We start from the raw sequence: 16,099 nt of genomic DNA, 5'->3' as shown, positions 1-16,099 counted from the left end.
CGAGCGCACCGTCAAAACCACTGTGCTAATGTGTATTTATTTAACTGTGTTAAAACGTCAACCTTTTCTCCTGCTTCCTCTGCACCCGCAGTATAAATCATTTCCATTCATGTAGAAGCGGCATGTCCATTTAAACAAGGTGGGGAAAATACTGGGGAAAACCAGTGTAAAATTGTGTTTATAACCTTGACATTGTAAAGCCCCCCCCCCCCCCCCCCCCCATGCAACTTAAAAAAACATCTATCTTTAATAATTAAAATGTGCAAGTATTGTAAGTAATAAAGAAAGTGTTTGCATGGCTCAACAAAAAGGATGGCCCACTGGCCCGGGACCAGTTTGAAAGAGACTATATATATATAAAAAAATCAAAAACTATTAAAAATTAAAAAAACACACAAAAAAATTACTAATTACTAGTGCTGGGAAAAAATTAATTGCGATTAATCGCATCCAAAATAAAAGTTTGTGTTTGCATAATATATATGTGTGTACTGTGTATAATTATTTTGTATATATAAATACACACATATGCATGTATATATTTAAGATTTGTATTTATTTATATATAAATTATTTATATATAATATAAATTATGTAGAAATGTATATACAGTATATACATGCAAATATTTCTTAAATAAATACATGCATATGTGTGTATTTATATATATACAACATAATTATACACAGTACACACATATATATTATGCAAACACAAACTTTTATTTTGGATGCGATTAATCGCGATTAATTTTTTCCCAGCACTACTAATTACTAATACTATTTTTTAAGGAGAATTCATGGTCATCACTGCCTGTCAAGATTAGTTAAAATTTAGCTTGGTTTATTAAATATGCAATGTGCTATCCTGAGAGTGGAAGAGAGAAAGAGATCACTGTCAGAAAGTAAAGAGGCCATAATTAATCTCAACATCATCACACCATAAACCACCCCTTTTGACAGTTATTATATATGATACCCTGTCTTTACGTAATAAAAACTGGGAGAGAGAATCATTTTAATTAAATGTTTCATTTTAAATCATGTTTTGAACTTCAGCTTATGTAAATCATTTTTGTTGAATAAGCTGAAGTGATATTCAGATTAAAACGAATTTTAATTCATGTAAAACTATAACTATTCTTATAAAACTATAAAGGTTGTAATTACATTCACAGCATGACCCATAGCAACCAGTTTATTTTTATTCTCAGATCAGATGATCATGATCAAACTGTTTATGCATAGTCACCATCTCCCTAATCTTCATTTTTATCCTCACCCCCTCATCTTTCCATATATGTAGGAAAGAGATATTTACGATCTGTATCCATAACTCAAATCATCAGTACTGTCACGCGTGAGACTGATAGATATTGTAACGTTTCTCTTAAGTGTTTCCTCTTGCTGCCAAAAGAATCACTCTCTCCATCCTCATAAAATGGGGAAACTTCATCATGTGTGGCCGACCCTCCCTGCACTTGTATCCACTCCAAATGCTTCTAATGCCAAAGTCAGTCCATCACACACACAGCTTGTAAAAATAGCTGCTTTCAATCCGGATCTGAGGAGCTGAATGAAGCCTGAGGGGAAAACACATCTCTTTTTTTCTGTCTTTTTTTTGTGTGTGATATCCTTAGAAACACTACATATATCACTTGGCTGTTCCCATCCGTGTCTGTTTATTTTGAAAATTGAAATATTTAAAATGGAATTCATTAGACATCAGAGTTGAAGTCAAGGCCACCAGCCAGTTGCAACAGACCCCTTACATTAGAAAAACCCTTGTTATTAATACAATGAAGGTTTTCTTAACTTAACGCATTTGTTGCAACTGGACCACAGACCCTGCAAGACCCAGAAAAGTGTAGGACTGGGTATCGATACAGATTTCCAGACTCAGTTTGTTTACGATTTTCCGAACCAATTGATTCAATTCCGTTTCACTTTGATCAATTAATTGTGGAAAATTTCGGTTATAATGTCCACTCAGCTAATCTCTCAGCTAATGTCAAAAATTATACTCTAAAAATAAATAAAATGATAAACTCACTTCAGTTATAAACTCCCATGAAAGCGCATATACAGTTTTTGTCACTGGAACTGCACTGGTTGTGCTTTTCTATTTGTGATTCACTAAAAGGAACTGGAAGAGTAATTTCTGCGTAAATACGACTGCACTGTCAGATTTAGCATTGTTGAAGAATTGTTCTTGCCTGATAACATTAACCGAGACCCAGACCCAAGACCAATACATTTTGAATATTATGCATCTTATTTGTATTGATTAATATTATACTGGATTGGCAGTATACAATGAATACAAAGTTCTGTCATGAAACTGTAGATGACACAGGCTGATAGTTCCTTAACTCAATCTGTTAGCAATCACATCCTTATCTACCAACGCTGCAACGCATTCTCATCCTTGTGCGTCATAATACTGACGCTTTTGACATTTCGTCTACATCGAACGCACATGGCACCCTTTAGCGTCAATATGAGACGCACAGAGCTTTGTTCGGTTATGGGTAGGTTTAGGTCTAGTGTAGGGTTAGGGTTAGACCGCTAGGAGGCGCCTTCTGGCCCATTTCTATCTGCGTCTCATATTGACGCTAAAGGGTGCCATGTGCGTTCAATGTCGACGAAATGTCAAGAGCGTCAATATACACTCACCTAAAGGATTATTAGGAACACCTGTTCAATTTCTCATTAATGCAATTATCTAATCAACCAATCACATGGCAGTTGCTTCAATGCATTTAGGGGTGTGGTCCTGGTCAAGACAATCTCCTGAACTCCAAACTGAATGTCAGAATGGGAAAGAAAGGTGATTTAAGCAATTTTGAGCGTGGCATGGTTGTTGGTGCCAGACTGAGTCAGACAGGTCTGAGTATTTCACAATCTGCTCAGTTACTGGGATTTTCACGCACAACCATTTCTAGGGTTTACAAAGAATAGTGTGAAAAGGGAAAAACATCCAGTATGCGGCAGTCCTGTGGGTGAAAATGCCTTGTTGATGCTAGAGGTCAGAGGAGAATGGGCCGACTGATTCAAGCTGATAGAAGAGCAACTTTGACTGAAATAACCACTCGTTACAACCGAGGTATGCAGCAAAGCATTTGTGAAGCCACAACACGCACAACCTTGAGGCGGATGGGCTACAACAGCAGAAGACCCCACCGGGTACCACTCATCTCCACTACAAATAGGAAAAAGAGGCTACAATTTGCACGAGCTCACCAAAATTGGACAGAAAAATGTTGCCTGGTCTGATGAGTCTCGATTTCTGTTGAGACATTCAGATGGTAGAGTCAGAATTTGGCGTGAACAGAATGAGAACATGGATCCATCATGCCTTGTTACCACTGTGCAGGCTGGTGGTGGTGGTGTAATGGTGTGGGGGATGTTTTCTTGGCACACTTTAGGCCCCTTAGTGCCAATTGGGCATCGTTTAAATGCCACGGCCTACCTGAGCATTGTTTCTGACCATGTTCATCCCTTTATGACCACCATGTACCCATCCTCTGATGGCTACTTCCAGCAGGATAATGCACCATGTCACAAAGCTCGAATCATTTCAAATTGGTTTCTTGAACATGACAATGAGTTCACTGTACTAAAATGGCCCCCACAGTCACCAGATCTCAACCCAATAGAGCATCTTTGGGATGTGGTGGAACGGGAGCTTCGTGCCCTGGATGTGCATCCCACAAATCTCCATCAACTGCAAGATGCTATCCTATCAATATGGGCCAACATTTCTAAAGAATGCTTTCAGCACCTTGTTGAATCAATGCCACGTAGAATTAAGGCAGTTCTGAAGGCGAAAGGGGGTCAAACAGAGTATTAGTATGGTGTTCCTAATAATCCTTTAGGTGAGTGTATGACGCCCTAGGATGAGAACGGGCTGTATCTACATAGCGCAGCTGATTGGTTGCTCCGGCATCAGCGGCCAATGAGCTGCTGCTCAACATTTCAAATATGAACATTTCAAACTTTGTTTGCTGTTAGCAGTCTGCAGCGCACTTTCAGAAACCCTCCACCTTCCCCAGCTCCACCTGTATAGATCTGCTACGGGAGGTTATTTAATGTATATGTACAGCAGCAGAATGTCTTACATGCTCACAGCAATGTCTGTGAATGTATTGATAGTAGCAAGACCATATACATTAACATTGCCACATCCATTACCATGTCAATCTCTCTGCGAGTTGTCATGACAGACATAACAGTATGCCACACGAAGGGCAGAGATCATAGGTTTTTTTTTGTCACACTCGAAACACATTTGAGCTTGACATCCTTTCAGGTTTTGTTTGTACAACACTGTATGTGCCAAGTCAGAGTGCATTGGAAGCATATGTGTGGTGATATGCGAAGGGCATTAACGCATAGCGGTGTGGGTAGACATGTTAACCCAAGGCCACACGCAGTGAGGCCCCTGCTTTCAGTTATCACATCCCGAGATGTGTCTGAGAGACTTCACAATCTTCCCCCACTGGCCTGTCAAAATGGAGGAAATTAACTGACATGTAACTGACATGAAAGAGATGTAGAGAAGTAGTGGAGTAAATGTCATGAGAGATTAATTTTGTGAACATTCGACTGCAGTTACTCGGCCAAACAGAGTGAGGGAGCGAAGCGAGAGGAACAGAGAGTAGAAAGAGATTTGTCAGCAAAGTGAACGTGAGAGTACTAGAGCTGAAGGCTAATGTAACTAAAGTGAGCAAATTCTGAGTGCAGCCATGTATATGATATAGTTTCAAATGCTGATGCTGGCATTTCAGCCTGCACTCAATTTCAGGGCATCGTGTGGTTGTTTTTTCTAGGTTTCAGAATAGCTGCATGACCCAGGCGCCGGGGGCGGGATGGCGTATCTGAAACAACTATGGATTAGCAAAATAGGACCTTCAGACAGAAACTATTACGGACGTAAAAACTGAAATATTCTCCAGCCTATATATGGTGTAGATATGTAATCATAGATGTTGTATTTATGGAAATGGATTCACATTATCGACAGAGAGAGAGGCATAGGAGACGAGAGGGCATTAAACCGCTCGTTTACACTTTTCTCATATGATGTTTATGTAACGCACTTTTAGATATCCGAGACTTCTCCGTGCTAATTTAACATGACCGCATTAAACTGGGTCCTTCTTACTGACCTCATGATCTTGGTCTGGCTGTCTTTCTCTCTTCTATGCAAGCCCATTTCTGCCTCCCTCAGAGTAAAAAAATAAAAAGTTTTAAATAATCAGTAAAGTCAAATTGTGAGATATAAAGTTGCGGCTGCAATAAATACAGTCAGATTGTGAGATTTTACTTTTCTAAAGTTGTACTTATTTTATTATAAAAATAATTTTTGATATGCTGCCAAATGGGCATCAACACTGTAAAATCTAATTAGTTGGACTTACTTAAAAAAAGCATGCAAACCGATTGCCTTAAAAAAAAACAAGTAAAGTGAAATAGGAATAGTATGTGGTACTGACAAATGCTTAGTTAGTATAGTTCACTTACACAAGAGTTCTAGTAACTAAAAAATAACTGTAGAGAGTACTTGATGATTTACTTTAAATAAAATATAATTGTTACCATTGTTGTGTTTTGCAGGCTGAATGTTGAAGTCTGTGTGACTCAAGTATGATCAATTGCAAGATTGTCACAAATATAGAGGGATTATATAAACCCAATTAAAAGTTTCACAAAGTGTTTAGGACATAAGTGTTAGCATACATACATACATACATACATATAAGTAATATATAATATATTACTTCTCTTCCTTTGAAACCGAATAACTGATTTCTTGTTGCAATCGCTGCATCAATGGAAAGAGAATTACGATAGTATAAATGAAGTTCCAAGTGCCCAACCAAAGGGATCACTAATCGCCATAATGGTAACTAAAAACATTTTAGGAAAATCAACATCAATTTATGATGAAGTCAGCTTATGTGATGTTCTCTCAAATTTTTCAGTTGTATTAAAATTTCAACATTCAAGATGACTTTGGGAAATGAGTGAATGCAAACAGAGAAAAATAACTGCGGAAATGGAGGAAATGAGTGAAACGTCCATTAAGATTTCAAAAACCACACACTCAAACCAATCAATTAATCTTAACTTGGGTTTTCTTAGTAAACAAAGCATAGTATGTGAATAGTACAGATTACTAGATTTTTACAATTAAGTTAAGACATTAAGTAAAGTTAACTAAAAAGTGTTAGTTAGAATCACTGTTGGATTTTACAGTGTATATATCATTATCGACATCCCTTTTAAAGAGAAAAATAATACTAAAAAAAGGGATGTTATGTGCAGTGTTATTTTAGTATTATTTATACACTATTATAATATTTATTAATATTTTGAATTAGCTTTTATTTTTATATTTTCAGTTTTCATTTTAATTTTAGTTTAAGTTTTAGTAATTTTGTCATTATTATTAGATTTTTTTATATATATTTAAAAATTAATTTATATATTAAAAAAGTGTGTACTTCAATTTGTACTTGTACTTTTTACTTGTACTTTTTCATAATATTCTATTTCAGCTTTATTTCAGCTACCAAATACAAGTTAATACGTTTTGGTTTAACAATAATAACACTGTGGCAGTGAAGGCGGTTTAGTTACATCTCTGTGCATTAGCGTTTTAGCATGAGCTACACTGGCCTCCATTTGACTTCTTATGACACCTACACTTTTAGAACGCGTGTGTTTGTGTGTTGATTGTGAGTGAGTGAGTGTCTGTTAGTTTTTTGCGCTGTGGCTGTATGTAGCAGTGACAGGGACCAAGACTAGCAAGACTAGCAAGACGGAGAGAGTGCTGACGACTGGAAACCAGAGAACACCCGAACAGATCAGGATCATACTATTATAGTATCTATTAATATTTTGTGTTAGCTTTTATTTTTATAAGTTCGGTTTTCATTTTCATTTTAGTAATTTTATGTTACATGCTTTTGTCATGTCATGTGTATCAGTTTTTTTTCTTTTTCTATTTAGCTTTGTTTTATTTTTATTTCAGTTTTAGTACTTTTTTCACTTAGCTGCCAAGGCAACATTTTCATTTTACATTTCAGTTTTTTATCTTTCGTTTAATGAAAACTACTTTAATAGTTTTAGTTTTGTTTATCAATAATACAAATGATATAGCTTCAGTCAAATTTTGGGACATGTTTTAGGATGCTGTTTTTGCTAAATGTAAATGTGTGAGTGAATGTCCAGCATAACCAGCAAGACTGTCTTAATCAGCTGAATTTTACCAATGATTATTAGATATTTACTTGAGTTCAAGATGAGAGCAAGAGAATTATGTTGGTTTTCATATAGCGACAGCAAACTGCCTGCACGGCATTGCAGTTGTCTCAGCAATGGATTTAAGAGGATGGAGCCATTTTAATAAAAAGCTGACTGGGTCCTTCACCTCAGCAAAGATTTTTAACTACATTTCAGCTGAACAAATTAACGCCGTCAGACCAATTCATCATGGGTAAGGTGAGAGCTGCTCTGAGCATTTGAGCATTTCCCTGTGGAGTTGTTACAGGTCCCTGTTTGTGTATAGACGTGACCTTCAGCTGTCTGATGATCCCGGTGCTCTGTTCTTTTTTGGGAGGACATCTCAGCCAGCTCCTTAGATCCTGAGGCAAGGAAAGCATTTATAACTTGCCAGATCACCGTACCCCACCGAACTCCTCTGGGATGAGGAGATATACCAGAAGTGCTTGAGATCCATTAACATACTGTGCTCTGAAAGACAAACCTAATCAAAAATAGACGTGTCAAAACTTCAGTATGCAAGCAGATCACGCAATCTGACCCTCAGTACCAAGGCCAAGTTCGGTGTCTCATATCCTTAACACTAAAGAGTGAAGAGACCCTCCAGACTCAGAGTCAATCCGAGGCCAAGATTGTGACTTGGAGGGTGACGGTGGTACCATGTAGCAAAGCTGTTTACACCTACCGTTGACCAGAGGAACGGACAGAGAGGCTCAGATGCCTGTATTCCAAAATACCTTCTACCTTCACTCAATAAACTGTAAAAAAAAAAAAAAAAAAAAAAGTTTTTTTTTTTATATATATACTTGCAGACTTGAGAATAGGTTTGGCCAACTTAAAAAATGTTTTGTTATGAGGATGTATGCGCATATCTAATCTATGTATTTCAAGTCAAGTAGAATTTTTTGGTGTTAACCTGCTCGGACAGTTTCATGATTTACATTCTAAAAAAACTAATATGAGTTTAAGAGTTTTAACTTGTACTTTAACATGACCCCAATTGAATACTGTGATTATAAATTTAATTTCTTTCAGGTGCCAAGGGAGAGAAGGAAGCTCCCCCTGCTGGTTTGTACATGCATTTCATTGACTCTACTAAATATTCATAATCTGTTTGATGTAATGAATCATTTTAAAGCAGTCGGGCTCACTCTCTGTATCTTTGATTTTACAGATAAGCCTGCAGAAGGTGGGTGAACTGCTCTGAATCTTGTCATGAACGCCATGTCTTCATTCGGTCTGCCAAGAGTACAAGGGGTAGCTTTGCTTCTACAGATGAGCTTTGCTCAGACTGTGTGTGTGTGTGTGTGTGTGTGTGTGTGTGTGTGTGTGTGTGTCTGTGTGTGTGTGTGCTGCAGGGGGTTAGGATTAGGATTAAGTAAGAGGTGTGCTGATTTACACATCAATTGAATGTGTTCCAATTCATCTTTAGATACAGCATACGCCAATGAATCATACCTAAAACCAACTAGCAGTGCTCTAACTTAACATTCTGCTTACATATTGGCACATATATCTAGTGCATTGCTTAGTCGAACAACAATATAATTATTCATCATCATGCATAAAGACATACTAATATGGTTGACTTGATCTCCTGCCTTTATAAGTAGAAGCACAGCCGGCTTTAATAAATGTGAATTTAACTAACTATGTTCACATGCAGAACCATATTTATTTACTGTTATGTATCTACATGATACAATTTACATAAATTACAGTATATTGTTTCTACATACATAAATAACATTATAGCATACTTAACTGCTGAAAATACATTATAAACAAAAGCCGAGCTTGCTGTGCTGTAGAAGACAATTTCTTATCGCTTTTTGCTGCATGCATTTTAAAAACATGTACATTTTTTTAAAGTAAACATGTAAGCCAATTTATTTGAAAATATACAGTATATGACTCTTTTTCCAATGGGAGTGGGAGATGCCGTCACTACTGTTTAGATGGCAGAATGTGGGAATGCAGTAAACAGTTTTCTCTGGAAAATAATGTTTTAAAACACTTTTTAACTGTAAGTAGAGTACATATTAGAATTAATATTTACAGTCATTCTACTTTTGATAGTAATTATGAATTATGCTTCATATCAATGATAAACATTTAGTTATTTCCTTTATACTGACCACTAACTACATAACCATGAAATGTGTTAGTGTTGTAACTGGTTCCTATTTGCTTTAAATATAAGTAATACTACTTGACAATAGTGCAAGTTTTTTTTATTTTTTTTTTATTATTAAAAATATTAGGAAAATTATTATTATTTTTACAATTGTAGTGTGAGTTTGAAAACAAGACAGAAGATAAAATAATTTATACTGGTTAGTGAATTTAATTTATGATCAAAAATACATTATGATAAAAGTGTGATTGCATTTTGTGTGTGTGTGCGCGCACACGCGCGCATTTATTGGTGTATGTAATGTATGCATTCCTTTGAACACTGAATCTGATTGTGAGCTATTATTATAATACAGACCATTACCAGAGCGCACATGTGCATATATGGTACATATTTCCATTTCTCAGTTCATGTTATTGTGCATTTGACGTCTTAAAATTAACACCCGCACTGGGGTACAAATCGTTCCCTCTGGAAGAGAGCAAAAGCTTTGGCTGAAAGGTGTGATCTGTACACAGTGTAATGGTGTTAACATGTGTGGTCATTAGGGCACTTTTTTATTCAAATGTATTTTATATTTCAGTGCAAACAGCCCACAATGACCCCAAAGAGTATGTGGACTCTTAAAATGTCATTGCTTTATACAACTAAATATCAAAACAAGTGACATTTATTAATTGTTGGCAGTGTTTGACAGGTGCTGTTTTTTTATTTGTCCAGTTTGGTTTAAACTTTCTCTCCAGCTCTAGACTCCAGGGACAAGACATCGGATGTAGTTTGTAGTAATGTTGGTGTTTTAACCCGTCTCTTTGTATGTGCTGCCTTAACCTCATTATGCTTCCATTGTTTCTTTTAATTCAGATGATGAGGGCCGCGACGGTAAGGGAAAGAAACACTCCTCTTGGCTCGCTATGTGTGTGTGAAAATTTGTCAATGTGCTAGTTGCTTATCTGTGACTGCGCATATGACTAAATGTCAGTCACTGTCTCTGTCGGTGGTCCACAGGCCTGTCACAGGGGTTCTGACTGGCCAAAATAAGACCAACAAGCAAACAAATGGTTTGAATCTGAGATTGCTTTGGCGAATGCCAGCAAGAGTAATTTTCATTCATTTTAATTCATTGGTCAGTGGTCTTTAGCGAACAAATTGTGTTTTGAGACTCACAATAACAGAAAACAATCTCCGTTGTCTGTTTCGCCAAAGCATCCAGAATTTGTTATAAATATTTTAGCGTCTACAGGTGCTGTAAATAATTTTAGGCAAATGGAAATAAATCTCTATTACCTGACAGATATCACTTAAGTTCTTTTTTTTAGCCAAACAGAAGATACTTTCTTCACGTCAAACATTTTGGGCAAACCAGTGGAAGTAGGAAAGCAATATTTCTAATTTCAGTTCAGTGTAAGTTTTTCATGAAATATTTGTATTTTATTTCAGCTTTATTTCAATTACTGAAATTGCAGATTTTTAATAGTTCTAATTTTAGTAAACACCATCAACAACGGTCAGGATTTACCTATAGTTAGCATGGCCCTGCAGCCATCTGGCTACAAATAGCATCTTCCTGCATTGACCACCATTCAAAAATATTTAATAAAATATTTAATTGTTGTAAATTTAGATGTTTTACCAGTGCCACATCATTTTAGGAGGTCTTTTAAAAGTGTGATATCGACTTGATGTCACAGCTCAGGATGGTGGTCACTACTGAAGGGGAAAAGCTAGCGAATAGCTTCTTTAGGTATTACACAGATAGCAAATGACATCTGGCCCAGTTGTGGCCCACATCTCCCACATTCTTCTGGCCCACATACCGCATGGAATGACAGCGATGACTCAACCTGAGGGTGGCTGGCTTTGGGTTTTGGAACGTCTAATTCCATAAAGGTTAGGTCCATAAAAAGTCCAAGAGTGGCTAAAATTGTTTACAGCACCTTAAACTATATCCCTTAGTTGTAGTTTAGATGGAATTTGTTTAATTTGAAAAAATTTGGATATATACTTTGTTTATTAGAGTGAGTATATATCAGTGTATGTGTGCTTGAGTGCATAAACCAAAAGATATTTCATTTCAATCTCTGACCACCATTTTACATTATATTTTAAGAAATGTAATACTATTTCATTCAGACTAATTTGGTTGGTGTTACTTTTATGGATCATTTATCATGACAGACATTGCTTCGATGTCTTCGACCTTGTTTTAATTTAACCTCTTGGAATAGAAATTCGGTGACCGTTCAAGAAGCCAAGGTTATGCAGTATACTGATACTCTGAAGTGGTTGTCCCTCTAAAAGTTTCACAATTGGAAATATCTGGATCTGTGTATGAGATCCAGCATTAGGGTGTGATAGTGTGATTATCAGGACATTTAGCAACATGAGGTAAGGACACCCAGAGCTGGACTAGCATTTCCACTGTGTATATGTTTAGTGACTGACATTGGTGTTAAACTATTTCTACATCTATCTAATCTGGGTTAAGTGTATATGGGTAAATCATCTTTATAAGGATGGTTGGGTCTAAACTATATAACCAGAGTTCCAGTAAGAGCCTTATGCAAAGCTGTTTTGAAATATAAGCCAAACTATGCATTGAACTGTGACTTTTTATCCTTGTTCGGTATATCACGTTAACTTGCATAAACATAAAACAGAGAGTGATGGTTTTGTTCTCTGGTTTTATGGAATATATGGAAATGGAAATGCATCATCCGGGCCTGATCCCACCATGGATAGTTTATGTAGCCATTTGCTATTTCATGTCAGCCTTTTCTGTAGAGATGTTATCTGATTCTGATGTTGAGATGGAAAAGAATGTCAAAATATGTTTTAAATAACCAGCCATCAAATCTAAATAACTTGAGTTCAACCAGCATCAACCGACCAAAAAACAGTGCCACTACGATCAAAATGGGTTTCAGGACACTTAAATTGTTTGGATTGGAATGACTGGTTTGTAGAGAAAATAACTTAAATAACAGCTATGCACCTTTTCGTTCTGAAAAACTGAAGGACAAAGGGATGTCAGTTTCAACATGTATTTGTGTTATTATGTGTATATGAATGTCTTAGAAGAGCCCTAATGTTGTCCCCTATATAACTTCCTAATGGTTTCCCCCACTCTTTCTCTCTCTTTTTCTTTAATACAGAATTGCCTGAGGATGGTAAGACACACAAATCCTTTAGCATGTATTGTCAATGACATATACATGAGGAAAAAAAAAATTGCTTCATTTTTCATGCAAAAGGAAATTTTGTAAGTGTCTTTCACATCCCAGAGCAGATCCTAAAATTGTAGTTCACACAACAATTCAAATTCTGTCCTTTTTTACTCACCCTACTAAAAAAACTGTTCCACAAAAGAAAGAGAGTCATAAAGTTTGGAAAGACATGATGGTGAACAAATGATGACAGAAGTTTTACTTTTGGGTGAACTATCGGTTTAAGGATCTGGGAAGGTTGAAAGGTGAGAGTCAATAATCAATAGCTGTTTTGTTTTTGTTTTGTAATTATGGGTATAGGTTTGCTAGATGGTGCTAAATGTTTTAGGGAAGCTTTACCCCAGGCTGCTTACACATCAATATGAACAGTAAATATCATAATTTATTTACTCTTTTCAGCCTCTTGTCAGTCATCGTTGACTAGCCAGTCTTAGTGTCCATTACTGTGAGCTTTCAGCAGTTCATATCAGTTTACACTGTTTCTCTGACTCTGTCGGTAGAACATGTCCCAGGAGAAGAGCCTCAGATGTCTGAGACAAGTGGCCTGTTTGTGGAGAAGCCTCAGAGTGTCACTGTCAATAAAGGTGAGATTCTGAACCACATCTGCACCGGTGAATTCACTCTGCTGTGTCTATAATTTAAATAGAAAATTAGTGGTATTTTATTTTTTTTTGTCAATTGTTCTGCAGGTTAAACAGTTACGCCAATAGGTAATGTGTCATTGAATCATTCACTCATTTTTTTTGTTTAAAAAACTGATTTTTTAAGGCCGGGACACACCAAGCCGACGGTCAGCCGTCAGACAATGTCAGGCCATTTTTGAGCATCGGTCGGCTTAGGTCTTTCGGTGTGTTCCGCACGTTGGCTCTAGTCGGACACCATCTGGGTTTTTTGGGCCGTTTCTGGATGTTGAATCGCCGTCTGTGAGAGAGAGAGAAAACTCTGGCCGTTCAGAGAATGAGTGCACGAGAATAAGCGAAAGTGATGATAGAGAGCAAAGAAGTCAAGACGATACAGACAGAATGCTGTTATGATTTTCTCATCTTACATGAACATTCAATGCACAGATATTTTCATAATAACATGAGCCGATTGGAATGAAGAAAGTAATCAGCGTGATTGATATTCAAAATTATGAACAGGGATTGCATTGTTTACGGTTTGTGTATCTGCAGTCCTAGTTTCGGTTTCCCTTTTTGAATGACAAAAATGTACTATTGATACCGGCTGATATAGACAGATATTTACTTACATGCAGACGAAATGCACGTGACTCTATGCACGTGCTAGTTGATGGTATAGCCTTTAGTCCTTTTGATGTGTTCAAGCGCAGTTTTTTGGCCGAGACGAAGCCAACGAGAGGCAACAACACAGTCAGCTTTCGTCAGCGCTTGTTCTTTGATGTCGGCTTTGTGTCCCGGGCTTTAGAGAACGAAACCAGCTTTTAATTATGATTGAGTCATTTAATCATTTACATTTTACATTTACATTTATCCAAAGCGACTTACAAATGAGAGCAATAGAAGCAATCAAACTAACAATAGGGCAGCAATATGCAAGTGCTGTGATAAGTCCCAGTTAGTCTAGCACAGTACACGTTTTTTTATATATATAGAATAGTAAGTGTTAGTATTGATGGGTCATGTGTTGCCAAAAGAAATGCGTCTTCAGCAGTTTCTTGAAAATGGCTAAAGACTCAGCAGCTTGGGTTGAGTTAGGCAGGGCACAGTCCAGGTAAATCAGGTAATCATTCACTCAACCGATTCATTCATAAACATTCCTTCTGGAAAAAAATGCTACTACTATGTGTTGCTCAGAGATTGCCAACAGTTGATCAGCTTTTAGTTATTATGAAACTATTTCTGTTGATGGAGCAAAATTACACAAAGTAACTGGCAATATGTATCTGTAGTCTAATGTCTAGACTAGTCTTAGACTATTAATTACTCAGCTGTCATATACAATCAATATCACATGCAATCTTGCTGAAATGACCAATATTGAGAACAGTGGCACTCTTTCTTGTGTGATATTGCTTAATATATTAACATAAATGGTCACATATATGGTCCACATACACCATATATACTATATACATACTGTATATAGATTCATGTAATAATGACTAATGTATAATTTAATAATAAATAATGAATAATTTAGTTCAGCAATGTTACTCATGTCTTCATTTTATTGGTAACAGGGAAAAATGTCACATTTGTGGCTAAGGTGGACTCCTCTCAGCTGCTAAGGAAGCCAGCTATGAAGTGGCTGAAGGGAAAATGGTTGGATCTGGGCAGCAAGGCTGGAAAACACCTACAGTTCAAGGAAACCTATGATAGGAACACTAAAGTGTGTGAGGGACAGTGTGTTTTATTTTAGATTTGTTTACTAGAGCACAGAGTTACTATTTACATTTTGTGATACCAGATATACACCTATGAGATGACCATTGTTAAGGCTGTGGATGGGGATGCTGGAGGTTATCGTTGTGAGGTCACATCTAAAGACAAGTGTGAAGTCTGCACGTTTGAAGTCACCGTTGACGGTAGGATATTGCGCAGTTATGGGTACAAAATCCCAAGTTATCACTGAATCTGTCTAGTACCTCTTGGTAATGAGAGTTGGAGATCCTCATGTACATCATTGGACATTTATAAAGCATATAATACTTTTTTCAGATGAATAAAGTCAGTTTATACACACCTGGTGTGTGTGAGCAGACTTTACGTCAAGTCTATACAGCTGATTCATTATTCAGTAGGTATTTAGCTGATTAGATCCTCCTGTTAGTTTTGCAGCACTTAGTAAATCACCTCTACACATTTATTGGCTTTGACAGTAATCAGATTGTGGAGCAAATCAAACACGGTTTTTAATCATCATTATGAATTTCATCTCCTCCTTCAGCTGCTGAAGAGACAAAGCAAACAAACATTTTGGAGGCATTCAAACGATCGTAAGTTTGTTTGTATGTATGTGTCTCTTACTCATTTGTAACTTGTAGATGTCTTGATTTCACATTGTTTCAATGTACTGTTATCATATATTTGTTCATATTGTCAGCTTACTGTAAGTGTACTTACAGCTTTAGTGGTTTATGCACCTTATGTTAATACATGCAATATAATATGCTCTTGCATATGATTGAGGGAGCAGTCTGCTGCCAGAAGCTGCTCTTCTAAGCAGTAATAATCTCACAGATGGATTAAGAGGTGTTTTACCTCATGTCTGAGAGTTTGGTTCCAGGTCCCAGCTCCAGGAGTTAAAGGTTTAGCCCTAGGCCTGAGCCAGACTTCTTGATCTACTATTTGAGCATGGTGCTAGCAATACCAAGGTCATAGGTTCGACTCCCAGGGATCAACTGATAAAATTTAAAGTTGTTTTGGATAAAACTGTCTGCCAAATTCATAAATGTAAATGTTGGTTAAGATGCTGTATGCATCTTG

The 16,099-nt window shown here is 36.8% G+C and overlaps 1 protein-coding gene across 4 annotated transcripts in view; it reads left to right on the top strand.

Annotated features, from left to right (window-relative positions):
- mybpc2a (myosin binding protein Ca) overlaps positions 1–16,099 on the top strand; it is a 35,574-nt gene that overhangs the window by 3,970 nt on the left and 15,505 nt on the right. The window contains exons 2-9 of one of the 4 annotated variants that reach the window (XM_079868822.1): positions 8,325–8,357; positions 8,464–8,478; positions 10,288–10,305; positions 12,579–12,593; positions 13,151–13,234; positions 14,854–15,002; positions 15,081–15,198; positions 15,561–15,609. In XM_079868822.1, the coding sequence (XP_079724948.1) occupies positions 8,325–8,357; positions 8,464–8,478; positions 10,288–10,305; positions 12,579–12,593; positions 13,151–13,234; positions 14,854–15,002; positions 15,081–15,198; positions 15,561–15,609 (481 nt within the window). Of the gene's footprint in view, positions 1–8,324; positions 8,362–8,463; positions 8,479–10,287; positions 10,306–12,578; positions 12,594–13,150; positions 13,235–14,853; positions 15,003–15,080; positions 15,199–15,560; positions 15,610–16,099 lie in introns of all 4 variants that reach the window. The other 3 variants (XM_079868823.1, XM_079868824.1, XM_079868825.1) reach the window with 3 other exon arrangements.

This window comes from Squalius cephalus (assembly GCF_949319135.1).
Source record: "Squalius cephalus genome assembly, chromosome: 1".
In the NCBI taxonomy this organism is placed as follows: domain Eukaryota; kingdom Metazoa; phylum Chordata; class Actinopteri; order Cypriniformes; family Leuciscidae; genus Squalius; species Squalius cephalus.
Note: the sequence above shows the minus strand (reverse complement) of the source record. Positions and strands in the feature narration are given on the sequence as shown.